This window comes from Corvus hawaiiensis, chromosome 26 (genome assembly GCF_020740725.1).
Source record: "Corvus hawaiiensis isolate bCorHaw1 chromosome 26, bCorHaw1.pri.cur, whole genome shotgun sequence".
Taxonomy (NCBI): Eukaryota; Metazoa; Chordata; class Aves; order Passeriformes; family Corvidae; genus Corvus; species Corvus hawaiiensis.
Window position 1 is genome coordinate 22,177,804 of NC_063238.1, and position 18,267 is coordinate 22,196,070.

An 18,267-nucleotide genomic window follows, 5' to 3' on the forward strand; every position below is an offset into this window, starting at 1 on the left:
TCTTGAAATGGATGAACATTTCTCATAAAAATCCAGCAGCTCATTTTCAATTAATTGTAATAAATTAACCATGACAAAGCAATGGTAGTTTTCATGAAAATTTGATTTGGATATGCTACAAGCGGATGTGCATTACTTATGGCAGACCACCACAATGACAGAAGCATGTGTTTCAGAAATCTATCAAGGTAGTTGCTTTCTGCTGTGGTTTTCAGACACTTTCAGTATGTCCCTGAATTGTACTTCTCTTGTGCTTCTGCAACTGGCAGCAGCACCACAACTGCCCATTTCTTCCTCATGTGGGCTCTCTCCCACGCCCCACTCTTTCTCCCTAAACAAGAAAAGGGTACTCTAGACAGAAAACCCCACACTTGATATAGGTTGTGTTTGGTTTGTGGAAACACAGGCTTTTCATCCATTGGTGGCTGGAGATGAATGTAAAAAATACTCAAATATATCCGTATCGAATATTAAAAACAAGATTAAAAACTGTGTTTTAGGACTTCGTCCAAAAAGGACACTGCGCTTGGTGCTATGGACAGGAGAAGAGCAAGGAGGAATAGGTGCCAAGCAATACTATCAGTTGCACAAGGTAAATATATCTTTTCATTATTTTCTTGACAGCACTTTTCTCCCCAGTCTTGTGACTTGAATACGATTTTTGTCGAAATGTTCAGCTTAATATCTGACCAAAACCAGTGATTACAGTTCTGCCTGGAAGTATATTTTCTGGGTTTAATCATAAATGTAAACCTAATTTTACATTTAACAGTAAGCGATGCAACCACACGTTTGTGTTCCACTTGACCTAAGATACTCTGTCACAAAAGTGTTCTGAAACAGTTATTTCATGATGATATCTTCCATACCTTTTAAACATAGGTAACCTTCTGAGAATGAATGATGAATGGCCCATGTATGTTTGCGATATAAGTAAATTTTGTTTGCCTTATATATTTCTGCTTCATTGCATTTTCCCATAATATTTTGCAAAGTAAAACATAAAATAATACAAAGAAGAATATTTGCTATCTTATGTTGATAGTGTGTCATCTATAATGCACTTTGCCAATTGTTAGTTTTGTGGGTCTGGAACATCCTAAAAGGGTGATTTCTGGTGATGCAAAGAACACACAAACTCTATGACTTATGGCTATGAGGATAAAAATATCACATCTGTCTCTCCTGCCAACAGGTGCCATTTCAAAGTACATCATGAAAGTTTTGGCAAAACTATTTTGGAGATAAGTCTTTGGAATATGTGTATGTTTGGGGTTTTTGCCACAGAAGAATTATGCTGTACCTGTATAACTATTCTAAATTAGTTATCTTTTATTCTTTTCCCTAATTAAGTAGTATAACTGTCAACACTGGTTAATACATCCAAGGCAGAGACAAGGTGAATGCAAATGTGCCTAGGAAGTTGCCTGCTCTACACAGTATGAAAGCAGACTTACAAGCAGTTCTTAAGAGCATATTTTTAATGCTAAGCAACCTATCAGAACAAATAAATGGAAACCTCACTTGAATCAAATTCATTGTGATGAACCAAATCAGATCAACTTGCATCTGCAATAGAGTTGTCAGAGATAGGTTTAGAGAACTTAGAGTTTTCTGCCTAATTGATGAACAATCATATATTTCCCACTAACTAGTTCAATATTTCTAAGTATATTTAGCTACCCATATATAATGGGTTGGACTCGATGATCTTGAAGGTCTCTTCCAACCCAGGCATTCTGTGAATTCTGTAATGTTGTACCTCCTTGTATCTCCAAATTATAGGGATAACTCAGCTCTGTCATTTATTTGGAAGAGGTACCCCAGAGCTTGCTTTCTCTACTTCAGGGAGGTGACAGCTTGCAGTTTAGTGTATGTTAAGGACTCTGGATTTACCACTGGTACTCTGATATTCAGCAGGATTAAACTAGAATAAAATATTCTGGAATAAGTAGCACACGAAAGAGATGCTTCTTATGTACAGAAGTGGATTTTGGAGGAGCTGGAAGGATGCTCTGTGCCTAATGCACACCACTCATCAGAAATGTATCTGAAGATTTGCCTCTGTGGATTTCCATGTTGGACAGTAAGATCCATCCTATCTATAGTGGTGATGTCAGCAACACATGAAATTGTCTCATGCATGTCTCATCTTTTGCCAAAGTGGCTTCGTTTCACTGTTGTCTCAAAGATTTCTATTCAGAAATAATACCAAAAAGCAGACCTAAGGATCAAATAGAGAAATGTAAAGCAGGCTGGGTGTTGTTTACCAGATATTTGGTTACTTTGCTTTTAAAAAAGTTGAGACAAAGATGTGTCTCAGTTCTTGCTCTGCTGGTGAGATTCCATCCGGATGTTGGGCTCTGCAAAGAAAGCCCTGTCTGACTGAACAGTTTGTAATTTACATGGAGAATTTAAGCAGAAATGACATCCGTCTGTTGTTTGTTGTTCTTGTTTCCCCCCTGCCATGTGATCTGGCATAATTATAAATTAGTTTGACTATAGGACGTTGCATTACTCATAACAATGAAATAAAGTTGATTAATACTGTACATTAAATTTAGCATGAAAAATAACTTAACCTTTTAATGATTTACTTGCTCAAATTTCTGGCAATTAGGATAGTATGGCACACACATTGCTTGCTGATGGTAATGAGTACAAGTTAAATAAGAGTGGTATTTAAAGATGCCTTGTTAAATGAAAGACAGCCTGTATGACTCATCTACATGGCTGGACTTATGAGTTCAGTTCGTTACAAACAAGTAGAAATATGAATGCAGTAATTCGGCACAGGCAGACAGGGGTAATTGTAGATTACCTCCTCATGTCAGTGGAAATGTGGCAAGGGAGAAGAAATAAAGACAATATAGTACTGGACAAGTACAGATATTTTTGTCACTTATTTATTATTTCTTTCAATTCACGTTCAGGTCCTTCTTCCTCATCCATCATTGTAGGTTGTCACTGCTAGAAAGTGGATAAGTTACTGCACAAATAACTGAGATAGCAGCATAGTGGTTTTACTATGGTGCCAATAGTTAACACACCTCCTTGTGTAATGGCATTATTTATAATGCTCAAGTCTTTCTCTAGATCCCAGTATTATCATTTCTGATTATTAAAGCTAGTGATAGGGTATATTAGCTGTTCAGGGCTTTATGAGAGTGTAAGAGCTGCCACATTGTGTTGATCAAAAGCTCTAGTGCTCTAGGCAGTCTACACTAGTGCTGTCTCCCGTTACTGACAGCATCCAGTAAATATGTGCTTAGGAAAAGCATATTTGCCCAACTGCAGTCAGGTGAAGCTCAGACAGATACATTATTCATACAGCAATTCTTTCAGTTTATCAAATATTTTTCTGGAGAGCATCACATGGTCCTCGTCCACTGTTTTCTTTGCATCATTTTTCTAAGCCATTTCCAAGAGTTGAAAGCTGTGTGTCTTCTAGCAGTTTCAGTGCCTCCACTAGTGCAACAGTACCTGCCCCTCACCAACTCAGCACAGAGCACCTGCTGGTGCTCGTTCTTTGACCATGGGGTAGAAGCCTCTCAGGGGAATTACCAGCACCTTTGCTTCCAAAGGAGATACCTGTTGAAGCACTCATTGCTTTTAGCTGTTAGCCAAGAATTAGATCTAATCCCAGATTAGAAAAAAGGTTGATTTTCCTTAACATTAAAGCTCTTTATCTTGATAAAGAGCAATGAAATTAAAGGATTTAAGAGCAAATCTGACTCCAGAGCTTGGAGTTTGACGCTACATCTGAAGTTGTGTTCCAGTGCTTAGTGTTGTGTGATCCAGTTGCTGCTCTTACATACAGACAATACAGTAAATAACCTCAGAATCATCAAACATTGCAACACTACTTTCTTATACAAGTTGAACGGAAGAACAGAAGGAACAAAATTCTAGAAGGCCTCATGATGCAACTCTTCAGTACAGATTCTCCTACAACCTTTAACAAAGATACCTGAGTGCTCTCAACCAGGGTTAAGTTTTTTGTGTGTTTACTCTTAGACTGTCTTCATGAAGGGAGAAAGAAATACATGTAATGGAGTGTCTGTCCTCCTTTTTATTGCTTTGGACTAGATTCTGTGAAAGGTCTGTGTACCATGAAACAAGGTTACAGTTATTTACCCAGTTGAATTAAGGGACTATGAATGACTGATTATATTTATTTTGGAACAGAAGTATTGTGTACAATCTCTTGGGAAAGCAAATTCATTTTATAATTAGAAGACTAAGAGATCCTAGGCCACCTTCCAATTTACTTTAGTAACTTTGTTGTGATCCCTGGAGACATTATTGTGTTAGGAATTCAATTCAAACCCCATTACAGAAGGCATTCTTAAAATATTTCTGCATGTTGGTATTCCTATCTTAATGATATTTAGAGTACTTACCTGAATTTCTGGTGCACATGCCATACAGTGTTTTAACATTTTAGTAAAGGTTTACCCACGTGATAAATATCAATCACCAGTGTTTACTGTGGTTTCTTTTTTGTATTTATTACCAAGATCTGATATTTTGCTTGAACTGTGTCTGCATGAAAACAGGACTTTCTGAAATGCTGGCATTTCTTTCGTACTAGTTTAAGTACTCTTTGTTGATGCTCACATGAGATTTCTACTGTGATTTGCTAATGAGTTGCTTTCTCTAAGAAGCAAATATTCAAAAAATATCCTGTCACTTTCAGGTGAAATGATTCTTCTACAGAAAATATTGGCTCCTCAAAACCATAGTTTTCAGAATACTTTATAGCCTGAGGTACCAAGTACTCTGGTGAAATGTAAGACATGAATTTGTGTCTTATTTGAACCAAACGTATCAAGGACTTCAATAGGGATTCTTTTACCCCAGCAAAATGTGTTGACCATTAGCCTTTTGACTGTCCTCAGGTAATATTCTCTGTAATCAAAGATTATGTAAAATTACTGCTGCCTTTTTAGGTCACTGATGTCCTGTTGATCCCTTTCATTGCAAAGGGAAAGAAATGCAGAAAGAGTGAAATGTCCATTTGCAAAACTACAGAAAGTAATTGCACTGTATTCTCTGGTATCACAACAGGCAGTAGCTCCACTGATTGTATTAAGCACAGTAATAGCACAGAATAGTTATGGAATTATATTTTACACCAGTTCTAAGTCCATAGGAATTCGTAATTCTTAGTATTTAGGAATCAGCTTCCTTGTAAAAGCTGCAGAGAAGGACAGATTTTGCTAAAACACAAACTCAGGTTTATTCCTTATACTGCCTGAAGCATGGAAGACCCCAAATTAGTCATGACAGACTATCTCCTGGATGCCTAGTCTTCATTCCATGTAGACAAAATTCATGCATCTCTACCGTTAGGAAAACTTTTCTCTGTGCATCTTTCCTCTCTTTCTCTCATGAGAATAGCAGAGCTGCCAGTTGAATCTGGTAGAGACATCTTCTGAGGATAGCTGCTTCCAGTGCATGCTTCAGGCAGATTCACCCAACCATAGGTCCTTGGTCCATTGGGATGTCCGATTGTAGGAAAGTGCACACTCCCTGCACCTGCGCAAGGTGTAGAAAATTATGTATGTGCTGTGATAATTTCAAAGGTGTTGCAAATTTGTTTTCACTGACCTTTGGTTGAAAGTTGCAGAAATACTCATTAGCTTCCTGAAAGAGTAAACATCATCTTTGGTTGAAAGATGTAAACCACAATTTTTAATTTTGGCATTTTTGCCCATTTTCTAGTGAAAATCTAAATCCTTTCGAAAAAGAACAGTGGTGGGGTCATTCAGAATCACAGACATTGTTTTGATACCTTTGTATTTGAGCAGTAAAAGGTCTAAAGTTATGGAAAGTTTTCCAGGAAGAGCACTTCTCTTTGATATGCCCCTTTGTCAAAGGAAAAACCTCCTAAGACAAGACTTCAGGCATGCCTTACTTACCCTGCTGCCATGTTCAGAGCTGTCTGCTTTTTCTTGTCTGTCATCCCAGGGAACTTACAATACTGAATGGTCATCTCTGTGAGTGCTGGCAAGTCATCTTAGAGGAAACAGTTGCGATATTGTACAAGGCAAGACATGCCCGTAGTATGTTTTTACTGAGTGAAATGCTAATAAGTCATGACCAAATTGCTCCAGGGCTGTTGAAGTTACTGGGACTTTTGTCATTTGGCTTCTCAGAAGTCAGAACTTGTAACTGACATACAGAACAAACCGTTCAACCTTTACACTTTTTTACATACTGCTTTCCTATAAAATGTAGCAGAAGAATATTTTATCTTGTAACAAAAGGATGAGCCTTATTCATACCTTGTCATCCAGGAAAAATTGTGCTAATCTTCAGCTTTACAGCAGCTTTCTCCCATATAATGATGGGATAATTTACAAAAATGAATAACTCACAGTGTTCCCAATTTTCCCTGTCTTCATTCAAAAAGAGTGTAAATGGTATGATCACGCTTGTGGCTGGTGGTTATTATGCCTTGATGCTGGCTCATCTCTCTTCCCAACAGCTGTTGTGATGGTTTTTTCTCTAGTTTCAATTTATGCTGTTTTGCTTCATTAAATTACCTTCATACTAAACAGCAACTCAAAATTACACTACGTCATGTTTATATAGTATTAAATACTTAGAGGATGTTATTTATTTTACTTTTTTTTCTTTTCTAGCTGTCACATGCACTTAGGTGTTTCCAGTGTTTTTTCTTGTCTTTCCTGTAGTCTTAGTTGCCAGCCTAACAGAGCTGGGTGCTGATCTAAACCTCCTTTTAGTACTACAGGTGGGGTGACCATCACTTCCCTGTGAGTTCTACAACATGGTTGTTGCCATGCTATACTTGTTTCCTGACTGCTCTGAGACAAATACTGGAATACAAGTGTTGTTGTTTCTTAAAGTTAAGTGTAAATCAATAACAGAAAGCTGAAAACACAATGTCGGATTAACTGATGTCCTTTATCACTGGAACAAATGAACCATTAATCAAGGACAGTGGTTTGTCATTACAGACTTTAGTATTTTTCCTGTAAAGTGGTGATTTTTCTCCTTGGAACAAAAAAGAAAACCAGTAAATGAGCTGTTGGACAAGTAATACTCTATTTTAAATAAACAGCCCCAAAGTACTGAAGGCTTTTAGGGTAGTTGTTCCCTGCATTATACTTTCAGGTATGTCCCTGCTTTAGCTGGGTAAGAGGGGTTGCCATCAGTGGCTCAATGGATTAGTCATGAGATGTTGGAGTCTAGTTTAACATCTGATAAGAATTAACAATTGGGATTTTGACTGAGTAAGTAGCTACTGTAGGGTATACCTGCTTGGGATTGCCAGTGTCTATCCTAGAAGGAACATTTCCTACCAATAGAAGTACCACTCATACATATTACAAGGATTTGTTTTCTTAATGGAAGTTTACTGTAATTACAGGCTAAACGACAGATCCCAGAGGGTGGGACAGTAATCAGTGGCACAGAGTCTAGTTGGAGGTCTGTCACTGGTGGTGTTCCCCAGGGTTCAGTACTGGGCCCAGTATTGTTTAACTTTTCATCAGTGACTTGGATGAAGGGGCAGAGGTCTCCTCAGCAAGTTCCCCAACAACACAAAGCTGGGAGGAGTGGCTGATACCCCAGAGTGCTGTGCAGCCCTTCAGAAGGACCTCGACAGGCTGGAGAGATGGGCAGAGGAGAACTGCCTGAAATTCAACAAAGGCAAGTGCAGGGTCCTGCACCTGGGGCACCCCAGGCACCAATACAGGATGGGAACCAACCTGCTGGAAAACAGCTTCATGGAGAAGGATCTGGGTGACCTGATGGACAACAAGCTGTTCATGAGCCAGCAGTGTGCCCTTGGGGCCAAGAAGGCCAAAGGTATCCTGGGATGCACTAGGATGAACACTGGCAGCAGGTCGAAGGAGGTAATCCTGTCCCTCTAGTCAGACCTGGTGAGGCACCATCTGGAGCACAGCATCCCGTTCAGGGCTCCTCAGTGCAAGAGAGATGTGGAGATCCTGAAGCAGGTCCAACAGAGAGTGAAAAAGATGATAAGGTGAGAAGACATGACTGAGAGAGAACCTCATCAGTGTCTATCAGTCTCTGAAGGGAGGGTGTCGGGGATGGAGAAGGCTCTTCTCAGTGGTGCCAAGCAATAGGACAAGAGGCAATGGGCAGAAACTGGTGCACAGGAAGTTCCACCTAAATATGAGGAAGAACTTCTTTACTTGTGCAGGTGCAGTGGAACAGGTTTCCCAGAGAGGTTGTGGTGTCTCTGTCACTGGAGATATTCAAGAACCATCTGGACACAACCCTGTGCCATGTGCTCTGGGATGGCCCTGCTCAAGCAGGGAGGCTGGACCAGATGACCCACTGTGCTCCCGAATCTTGTGCATTCTGTGGTTCTGTGATTTCTTGTTATCAGGTTTTTGCCTTAGCGATGACAAGTATTTATATTTTTTGTTTTGCTTAACAGAGATAAAAATAGATTGTTTATAGAGAAAACAGAAAATAAAGGAATTAAAATTAAAAAATTAAAATTAGGAGAAGTATTGGCAAGGATTGTGCCTAATTGTGTATTCAATGAAAATAGCAAGCTATAGAAAGCCAATTTTCCCATGCTGTATTTATTGTAATGTTTCATTTAAAAATTCAGTTGAAGAGCTAAAGATGACATGATAAAGAGAGGTGACCTCCTCTGTAACAAAGTCATAAGAAGGCAATGGATAAAAGTCTAGTTTGATGTTCAGAGAATTAGGCAGCAGGTTACACAAAGAAGTTTTAATTTTCTGGTACGTACTAAGAGAAGTGACACAATATCAAGATGCAGCAAATGAGATAACTTTCTGAAAAAAATTACATACTGAGTTTAAAATGCTTATTTAAATGGTGCATTCATTAGGAGAACGAATGAAGGAAACAGCTGAGCCTGCAGTTATTTTTTAAAATCTTTCTGGTTTGTTTGCTGTTCCCTTGAATCAGTTAAGGGGCAATGTATGGTCTCACCCCACTTTGTTACTGGCAGTAATTCCTGCATCATAGATGGCAAATGATGACAAAGCATCTTCACTATTTTTAAGCAGTATATTTTAAGCATGTTTTCCAGCATGTGTTTCTTTCTGTGTAAGTAGAAATGCCAATGTAGATGTACAAAAATGGGAATGTGGAAACTGATCTGAATTTTTTTAAGACTTCAACTTTAAAATTCGATAGTGAATAGTTTTATAAGTAATCCTATCTTCTAGTGGACCAAATAGGGAAAAAGCTTTCTCAAGGACACACAAGTAGCTGTGACCTGTTTCTTTTTTGTTGCCCAGTGAAGTCAGTTTCTCTCCCTCAGGTGTCCTGTTTTCATGCCTCTCCAGCACGTTCTCAGAACTGAATAGCTTTCTTACAGAACAACAATATGGTGTAATATATTGTGGGTGGTTTGTTTACTCAGTTTCATATTAGAAACACATGCAAACATTTATGTCAGAAAACACAACTGAAGAGTGCAGCAATGCTGCAATACTAGCAGTTTATGAAGTTCTTGAACTTAGGGATTCTGTTGTTTTGCTTGATAAATTAGATTTCTTTTAGGTATCCACACTGTTCCCATGCTCACTCTTCTCCTCACTTCACTGCCCTTATTGCTTCTCCTCATTTCAGCTGCTCTAAAAATGGGCAGAAGTCCTGCTGTGGAAAGTCAACCAAAGAGGCTGAGTACCATAGCATCATATTTATGCAGGGCTCACTATACTTAAGTTAGCTTTCATTGGCCTTTCAGCAGCCCACTGAAATGTGTGTTGTCTTTAGTAAGTCTTGCTCCTTGGGCATATGATAAAGAAGATTTACATTTTGAGACATTCTTTCTGTTGTATCTGTGACATTGGAGCATCACTGGTCCCTTTTAGCCTGCCCTGTGCTTTTCTTGGCCTGCTTCTCTCCCACAGTGTTCAGAGGTCTATGAATCGTGATTCATGTTGAGGCTCATGACCTCAGGACAGTATTTGATGATAGGCCTAGACTCCACATGTAGCCTAATTATTTACATTTAATCTTTTGCAAACTGAAGATGTTTTTCACTGTCTAAAAATGGTGATTGCCAATGAGGTGACAAGATTGGTTATTTGCACTTCGATTTCCAGTAGTTAAATGGGTGGATAGATTGGTTATTTTTTGGTGTTATAATATTTACAGTTACTTTATCATGCAAAGATTTTATATTAAATTTTTAAACTACTGGATATATTTCTAAGTTAAAAGTAAATAGCTCTGCTATGCTAGAATTGTTTCACTCAAAAGAGAAAAGTTTTGGGAAAGTTAAACAGTTCTTGGCAAATTCTATAAAGGACTTCTGAAAACTCGTGTGAATTATTCACAGCCACCTGTAGTACATATTTGGGTTTATATACAGAAAAATGTAAAAGAATTCTTTGCTGAATTGTTGGTTTATGTATGCTGATAATGACATGGATCTGTTAGTTGCTGCTACCACATATCCCTTGTATTGATTTTCTTGTAGTAAGTAACCAATGGCAGCCATAAAATTCTGGAATGAGATCTGGGCATAGGAGTAAAACCTGCAGTAAGTTCTCTTAGTCACATTCAAGGTGGTCTGAAGTATAGCTTTCTTCTGCCTGACATCACCATAAACTGTTTTTTAAAAGTTCTGTGCCTCTCCAAAAAAATGAGATCTTCCTTCATGTAAAATCCCTATGTATTTAATTCCAATTAGACTTTTGTAACTGAGCAATCTGAGCAAATATGGTAAGTAAATAAATTGCTTATTTTTGTTCTTTAACCTAAAAAGATTTTTCCAAGTACACACTAAAAGCAAATGTTATTATGCTACTTGTATACAAAATCTTACCTTTCATGTTTCCTGGGAGGATTTACTTTGGAAGCACAAATTTTCCTTAAAATAGCTATTATTCCTTCACGTCTCAGGGAGAACCTTGGCATTTCAATCCTCTGATCAATATCAGAGTTGACTATATGGTATATTGAAAAGAATGTATTTCTGAGCAGGCAGCAGCTGGCTTTTAAATAGACTGTTCTTCACAGTCTATGAAGGATTTGGATGCCTCTAATTTTAAAGCCACAGAACTGTGTACCCTCTCCACTGCAACAGAATTTCAGAGTCTTGGGTCTGACAAGAAAGGGAGAGCTGCAAATGTAAACTGCAATATGGTGGTGATGGCTTACCTTTCTAGGTGGCACTTCAGAAGTCTGAAAGCAAGTATTTGGGGACAGCAGACTAGTCACACTGTGGCTCCTACAGAATACTGGTGCCTCAGAAGGTAACTTGAACGGTTTCAGCAGTTCCATACAAAAAGATAGGTCCCCTCATTTATGCTCATGTACATGTTTTCATGGGAAGCATTTCTCTGCTTCTGAAACAAATTTGTTGTGGCATGCTCACATTGACACCTAGAATCTAATATATGATGCCAGCTAAAATAAAATCACAGCACAATATCTTCTTTTCTTACATGTTTAGGAAAATATCTCCAACTTTGATATTGTTATGGAGTCTGATGAGGGCACCTTCCAGCCATCTGGACTGGGTTTTTCTGGCAGTGCTGAAGCCCGGGACATCGTGAAAGAGATCATGACTCTGCTGCAGCCCATCAATGTCACGGATGTTTATGACAATGCAGATGGAACAGACATCTCCTACTGGATGAGAGACGGGGTGCCCGGTGAGTGTCCCTGGTGCTTAGCAGGGGACACTGCTCCCACTGAGCACTGCCACATCAGATGGGTGGTCTGATGTTTTGAAAGTAGTAAGAAATGCTTTCTCTCAGGGAGTAAAATTTACCATAGGTAAAATTCATAAATGTTAAAAGGTGACCAACAGAAATAGGACATAAAGTGCATTTGAGCTGCAGTTTAATAATGGTATAGATTATACGTAGAATAAAATGCCTAAAATCTTCTTTTCGGCTTTAAGGATTTATAATAATTAATCCCAGACTGGTGGTTTATAAATAGTAAACCAAGGCAGAGGGGAATTCTTCAATACAGAAGAAATATTTTTTTAATTATTATTATTTTTGCTTTGAAATTCAGGGCTTTTTCTCTCTGTTTTATATGCTGGAGAAACAATGTTTTTGGGATGTGACATTTAGAAAGTTATGAGTCATTAAGGTGTGATAAAGGAGTAAAATTCTGAAAAGTTTGAAGTAGTTTAGGGCTTTGTTTCGAGGATTGTATCTGGCTCCAAGTGAGGAGCAGCTTGTTGGCAAAGAAACTTGTAAACTGTGAGAGAGATGCACCACTGGCAGCCCCCCCATGCAGGAGAGACCCCACACTAGCACAGAGGCTTTCAGAGCACAAGAATCCCAACTGGAGGCCAGCCTGGGTGAAGCCTTAGTGAATTTCCTTTTGAATAATAGTAGAAAGAAAAATTTCATAACAGTGATATTAAAAAAATCATGATCAGTTTTAAGTTTTAAGGTTCTTTTTCTCCTGTGTTTTATCACTGAACTAGGCTGGCACATTTCTCGTGCTAGTTTTACTACTTGCTACTATATGCTTAGAATCTTTTAATACTTTATTAACTGCCTTGTTTTTTACCTTGCAGAAGAGAGTGAATGATGGAATATATTATTCTTATTTATGGTCAGAACCCTTTGCTTCTCACTCACTTAGGGGGTACAGAGATACCATAAGGTTGACTGCTTCAATAAATGTATCGATATCTAATTTTGAAACCAAAACATCTATGCTGGGAAAGAGGTATGGTTGAATGGATATTATTAAGCAGTTAGGGATTCATCTTCAGCTGCTGTCCTGCTCTCTGGGTGAACTGGAATCTGTTCGGTACAATGTCATGCGGCTGTGACAATGGTGTGCTGAGTTGATTTGAGAGGCTGTAAGCACTACTGAGTGGCTGTGGCCATGCATCATCCTCCACAGCCTGGAAGTGCCTGTGAAAAGATGTCTGGTCCAGAATTTCAGACCAACATGTCTGTGTTGTAGGTGGAGTGTAAGAACTCACCACTCAGCCTATGGTTAGAAAATGCAAGGGTATCGGAATTATTTCCTAGGTAAGGTGCTGGGAGCCTTCCAGGGAGTCCTCAGGGACTTGCATTGTGCTTCCCATCTGAATGTGACAAGATTATGGAAGAAGAGAGAAAAATTTAACATTCAAATGCCTTGTTTTCAGTTGATAATGTGAGTGGTCCTTGTGATGGCAGTGGGTATTGAGCTCCTGCACACCAGTTCTCATCAGCTGTGGTGCACCTGGAGCATAAGCAGCTACATCTTGCCATGGTCCTGTTATTAGTCTTTGGGCTACTCAGCAGGAACAGTGCAGGAAAAAGCCCTCTCCCATGGACATCTGTACTCCTCAGAAAGCATAAACTATGAAAAATATAAACTGTAAGTTCAACCTTGGGAAAATATGAATACACAAGAATCAAGACTTCAGTTTTTAAATAAAATTGATTTGTTTTCCTATTAAGAATTTGTCACATTAATTGATGGTGGAATTTTTTTTCTGTCTGTAGCTTTGGTTCATTTAACTTCCTGTTAAGCAAATGGCAGTGTTCTTGCAGCATAAAGGAACACTGATTCTTCTTTTCTTCATCAAGCCCCAGTGAGAAGAAATTAGCTCCACTAAAAGAATTTCAGCTGCTTTAGATTGTATTTCATGCTGTTCCAGAGAGAAGTCTAAGACATCTTCTAATCTTCATGCCTTGTCTGCAGTATTCTCCCTGCTTGAATGAGCCTTTATGGTATATAATAACATTGAAACAAATTGAACACTCTGTAACAGCTTTTATAATTTCGTTCAATTTAAACAAGCAGTCAAGTGTTGACACTTCATCAATTTTATTTAAATATTTTCTTGAAAATATACTTGGTGGCTTTTTTTCTGCAACAGTGAGAGAAAATATGGTGTATTTCTTGAACAATAAGAATGGTTTCTGACATAATTTTTCTTGAATTTTTCTCCTTTTCAGTGTGAAATAGATCTCAGGATTTACCTTTTTAGATGCTATTAATGTTCTTCTCCTCCTGCTCCTTTTGGTCTGAAACATCCACAGAGGGCATCACTACATGTGTTTTTCAGAGCTGTTCATAGCTGAGACAGGCAAAGAGATGGTGGCTTCATAATCGCTGCTATTATGAGCATGTTTATTTTTAATGGACATGCAATGAAATGTTATTTGTAATGTTACTTAAATATATGTGCAACTAAGTGGCAGTGATTATTCTGAGATTTTAGGATGAGAGAGGCCACAAGTTGAGTCCTTTGCAAACCATAGACTGAAGCTTAAATAATACCTCTAAAGCACAAGCAAGGTGACCTGCACCAAACGCAGCAATCTGGTGCTTTGTGACTGCAGAATATTAGAAATATTTGTCAGTGGCCTTTACATTGGATTGTTTTGAAAACAGTTCAGCCCAGCAGTGAGGAATGTCTGTAGTTGTGTTTTTGTACTGATAGCCAGTTTTCAGCTACTGAAAATATTTGTCTAACATTTTTTTTTCTTTTTCATGAAGCATAAATCAGATTAAAGGGGGGGTTTGTGGTGTTGTATTTTATGATACAACATATTTAACATATATAACATGGTATTTTATGATGTGGTTTTACAGTTTGAGGTGACCATTGATTCTAAGACTGCTTCTTTAATAATTATGCAATTATCTTCCTCATCTTTCTTTTAAATTGTTCAATTCCATTTTTTTTTTATTAGGGAAATATCCAGACTGTGGCACATTAAGCTGTTCCTTTGCAACACTAAATCCCAAGTTACGTTTGGCTAGAATTTGCAAATGTAGGTAGGAAGATAGGTTCACTGGCTTTATTTATTTGGTTTGTTAGCATACTTTTTCACAACAGGCTTCTTCAGTGTCTGAAAAGGTTAAAAATCCACTAAGCAAGCCCTGCTAAACCAATGCGGGGGTATTCCTGCTGAAAAAGCAAAGATGATCACAGGTACTTGATGATGACCAAGATGCTTCGAACGTGTGTTAGAGCTGTCCCTAAGGTAACAGCCCTGGTCTGGATCAGCCTTCCCTGCAAGCCTTCAGAATCTACATTTGACAAATGAAGTGTTTCTATTTGTATTATGGAATCCAGTGAATGTTAGTTCAGCTTTAGGTGTTTGGGGAGATGAAATCAGGTGCTCTCCTATTTTTGCAAAGGAATGGCTGTTGTGACACGTTATTTCCAGGAAAACTGGTTCAAGGATGCTCCTTTCTGCTTGTCAGGGTGGTTATCTGTTCCCGCAGTGCTTATGATGGGAACACTTGTCTGTTAGGAACTAAGCTGTATTTGAGATCAAGCTGACCCAGGACATCAAACAGCTCCCCGAAGGCATGTTTCAATTCCTCTTTTAAAAATCAACCAGTGGCCTAAAGGTGAAACTCCTTTTACAATGTCACTTTGAACCTTGATGGTTGTTTGTGTTTCTCTGTCTCCACAGTGACTTGATTTTTTGTTACATTGCATAAAAGGAAGAATTGTTCTTCCAGAAATTAATAAACCAGTAGTTCATCTAATTTTAATGTTTCTTCAGAAATCAAAAATTTGTTGCTAACCCAATCTATTAGTCATTCAGATGTGACCAACAAATACTATAATAGATCATTTCTTTCATTTTTATATTTTCATACTGCTTTTTTATTACCTTAATCTGAAATATGCTGTATTTTGGCCTGAGACGCCAGATTTTTGACACATTATTTTCTTTCCTATTATGTAAGAGGTTAAATCTACCCTTTTTCTGGAGCATGCTGCCCTCTCCTACCCCTGCCCCCATCATCCCTGTAGTACCAGACTCAAGTGCAAACCAGCATGCTGGTGTCAAGACTACTGCCTGCTTGGTGTCAGCCAGGGACATGTCTGAGGAAGTAGTGTAACAGGAAAACTCCTTGACTTGAGGTTGCCAGCTGGACATGAAAAAGTGAGTAAACTCTCTTTCCCAAATTGTAAGTGAGTAAACTGTGTTCATTCTTGGCTGTGTCACTGTTTGGAAGTGATACTCCGCTGTGATGCTTGAAATGCTGCCCCTCTGACTACCTGTTTTGTACTGCCCACAGTCTTGGGCAGTCTCTTTAGATCCAGTTTCTAAGCATCTTTTTATTTCCAAAAGAATAAAAATGGAAGAAATATCAGATGTACAGTCTAGGGCTTCATAAGCCAATGCTGAAAAGCCTTGGACTTGATTCTGCAGGGGTAAGGGATGTTGCACTTGACATAAACCTTCCTACAAGATGAGGGAAGGGGAAAAAATTTCCCTGAAAAGTAGACATTAAACTTCTTCACTTTACTATGTAGCATTTGTGTCACTTGTGATTTGAGATGTTTAGCACAGGGAATCAATGTAGGGTTCAAGGTATTTGACAAAGTGACAAACTCAAAGCAAATGTTTCCTCATGAAGCAAAGACAAAACTCCTGAACACTACTCACAATACTAAGCTATATGGATAGTATTATAAGTACTTAGGTAATTTTAAGTATTCCATAGGTGCTACATTTTTATATTTGCCGAGTTCCCACTTCTCTGGACACGTGTTAAGCACAGTGCCAACACCAGCTACTATTTCTCTGTGAAAATGAGGGGTAAAGAGCTTATGGTGTGCACACATGTCTTGCCTCATTCTTGATCTCAATAAGTCTGAGATGTCCCAGAACTGTTGCCTGATAATTAGCAATATTGTGTTGGTTTTTCCAGGGCATTCTTTTCATTTTAAATATTTTATTTTATCATTCTTAAAGGAAATATGGTGAATGAGTGTGTTCCACTGCAAAAGCCAAATCTTTTGCAACTTGGGTGGTATTAAATTAAACCAGTATGCTAAGAGAACAATTATAATTGCTTGGCACTTTAAGAACCTACTGTAAGTGCTCAGGCTATTAGACCCATTTAAAATCTTGATTGCAGAAAGAACTGTGTGTATTAATCTGTAAAATAATTCGTCTGTTCTCTAATTTATCATTGTTCCAACAAAATGGGCTTTTGAAATTAGAAATTACTCTAGAGTAATTAAATAAATTTAATATGCTGCAACTTTTTATGAAGGTGGATGCCTTAAAAGGCTCATAGTTTAACATAGTATCTCAGTTATATTAGCCTTTCATATGACCTTCTCTGTTTTTAATAAAGTTAATACAGTCTTTGAGACTAATCATTTAATGAAAGGAATAGTCTGTAACTTATGGCATTTTCTTATAAGTTGTGCTATTAGACTACCAGACAAATGTGAAAATACTTTACATGTAATTCCTTCCAACTTTGCTCTGCTTGGATTAGTCTTGTTTTGGCACAATGGAGTATTGTCTACTTCTAATAATTAACAGGAAGCATCAGATTTGCAAGGGTTTTTTTGTTTCACATAGACTAGACACAGACCATGCAAAAATGCATCTGTGATAGTACTGTTGGAGGGAGGGATGGAGTTGGGCAATTAGGCACAGTGCCTGAATGCAAATTTTCCTGGTAGTTTTAAGAGGGCTTTTGTACTATATTTCTCATTAGCAATTCAGTCTATTTGAGTCTAAACAAACTCAAAGTGGATGAAAGCAAACTCCTTCTTCCAATAGGGTTAGTGAGCTATAGAAGCACCTTGCAAACTTGGTGAAGTCTCTCTGATTTTTGCATGTGTAAAACAAGATTTAGGTGTCCTTCAAAAAGTAAAGGGTAATTCAAGCAGGAGGGATGGGCTTGATGCAGTAGATACAAGGTGAAATTCTTTGCCGTGTGTTACTCAGATGGTATGATGGCAATGGGTTTTGCTGGCATTAAAATATCTGTGAATCTGCCAGTAAATATTACAAGCACTTTCATAATGAAATTCTTCTTTCTCATTTAAGCCTCACCCATTTCAGACTAGATTTTTGAATATCATAAGCTCTTGCCTTTGATTTGTACAATATTTAGATAATCCTAATTACAGTTACAAAAACAGAACTATCATTAACTTGCTGATCCCAGAGGAAATTTGAACTGTGAAACCAAAAATATTTGCAAAACTCTATCATACATTGCTGAATTTCTTATTTTGCTTCTAGGTATTTTTTTTTCTTCGGTATCTGTGATGCAGTTTATTTGGCAAAGTTTTCTTGGTGGTCAGAAGTGAAGAATTACAGCACATGGGTTAAGTAGCTGGTATTCCATAGCTCTTAAAATTTGTTTTTCAATAAACTTAGGCAAGACAGCTTTAAAATAATCTTATACTAATATAACAAAAATTAGTTTGAAACACTGACATTCTGATAGGCTTTTTGAATCCCAGAAGAAGTAAAACTGTTCCAGTGCTTTCAACCCTGTACTGATACTATATAAGCTCATTAATCTAGT

The 18,267-nt window shown here is 38.0% G+C and overlaps 1 protein-coding gene across 1 annotated transcript in view; it reads left to right on the top strand.

Moving 5' to 3' along the window:
• The window catches only part of CPQ (carboxypeptidase Q), a 150,234-nt gene that overhangs the window by 107,721 nt on the left and 24,246 nt on the right, over positions 1-18,267 (top strand). Inside the window, exons 6-7 of the mRNA XM_048286987.1 lie at positions 501-592; positions 11,447-11,648. Coding sequence (XP_048142944.1) covers positions 501-592; positions 11,447-11,648 — 294 coding nt within the window. The remainder of the gene's footprint in view (positions 1-500; positions 593-11,446; positions 11,649-18,267) is intronic.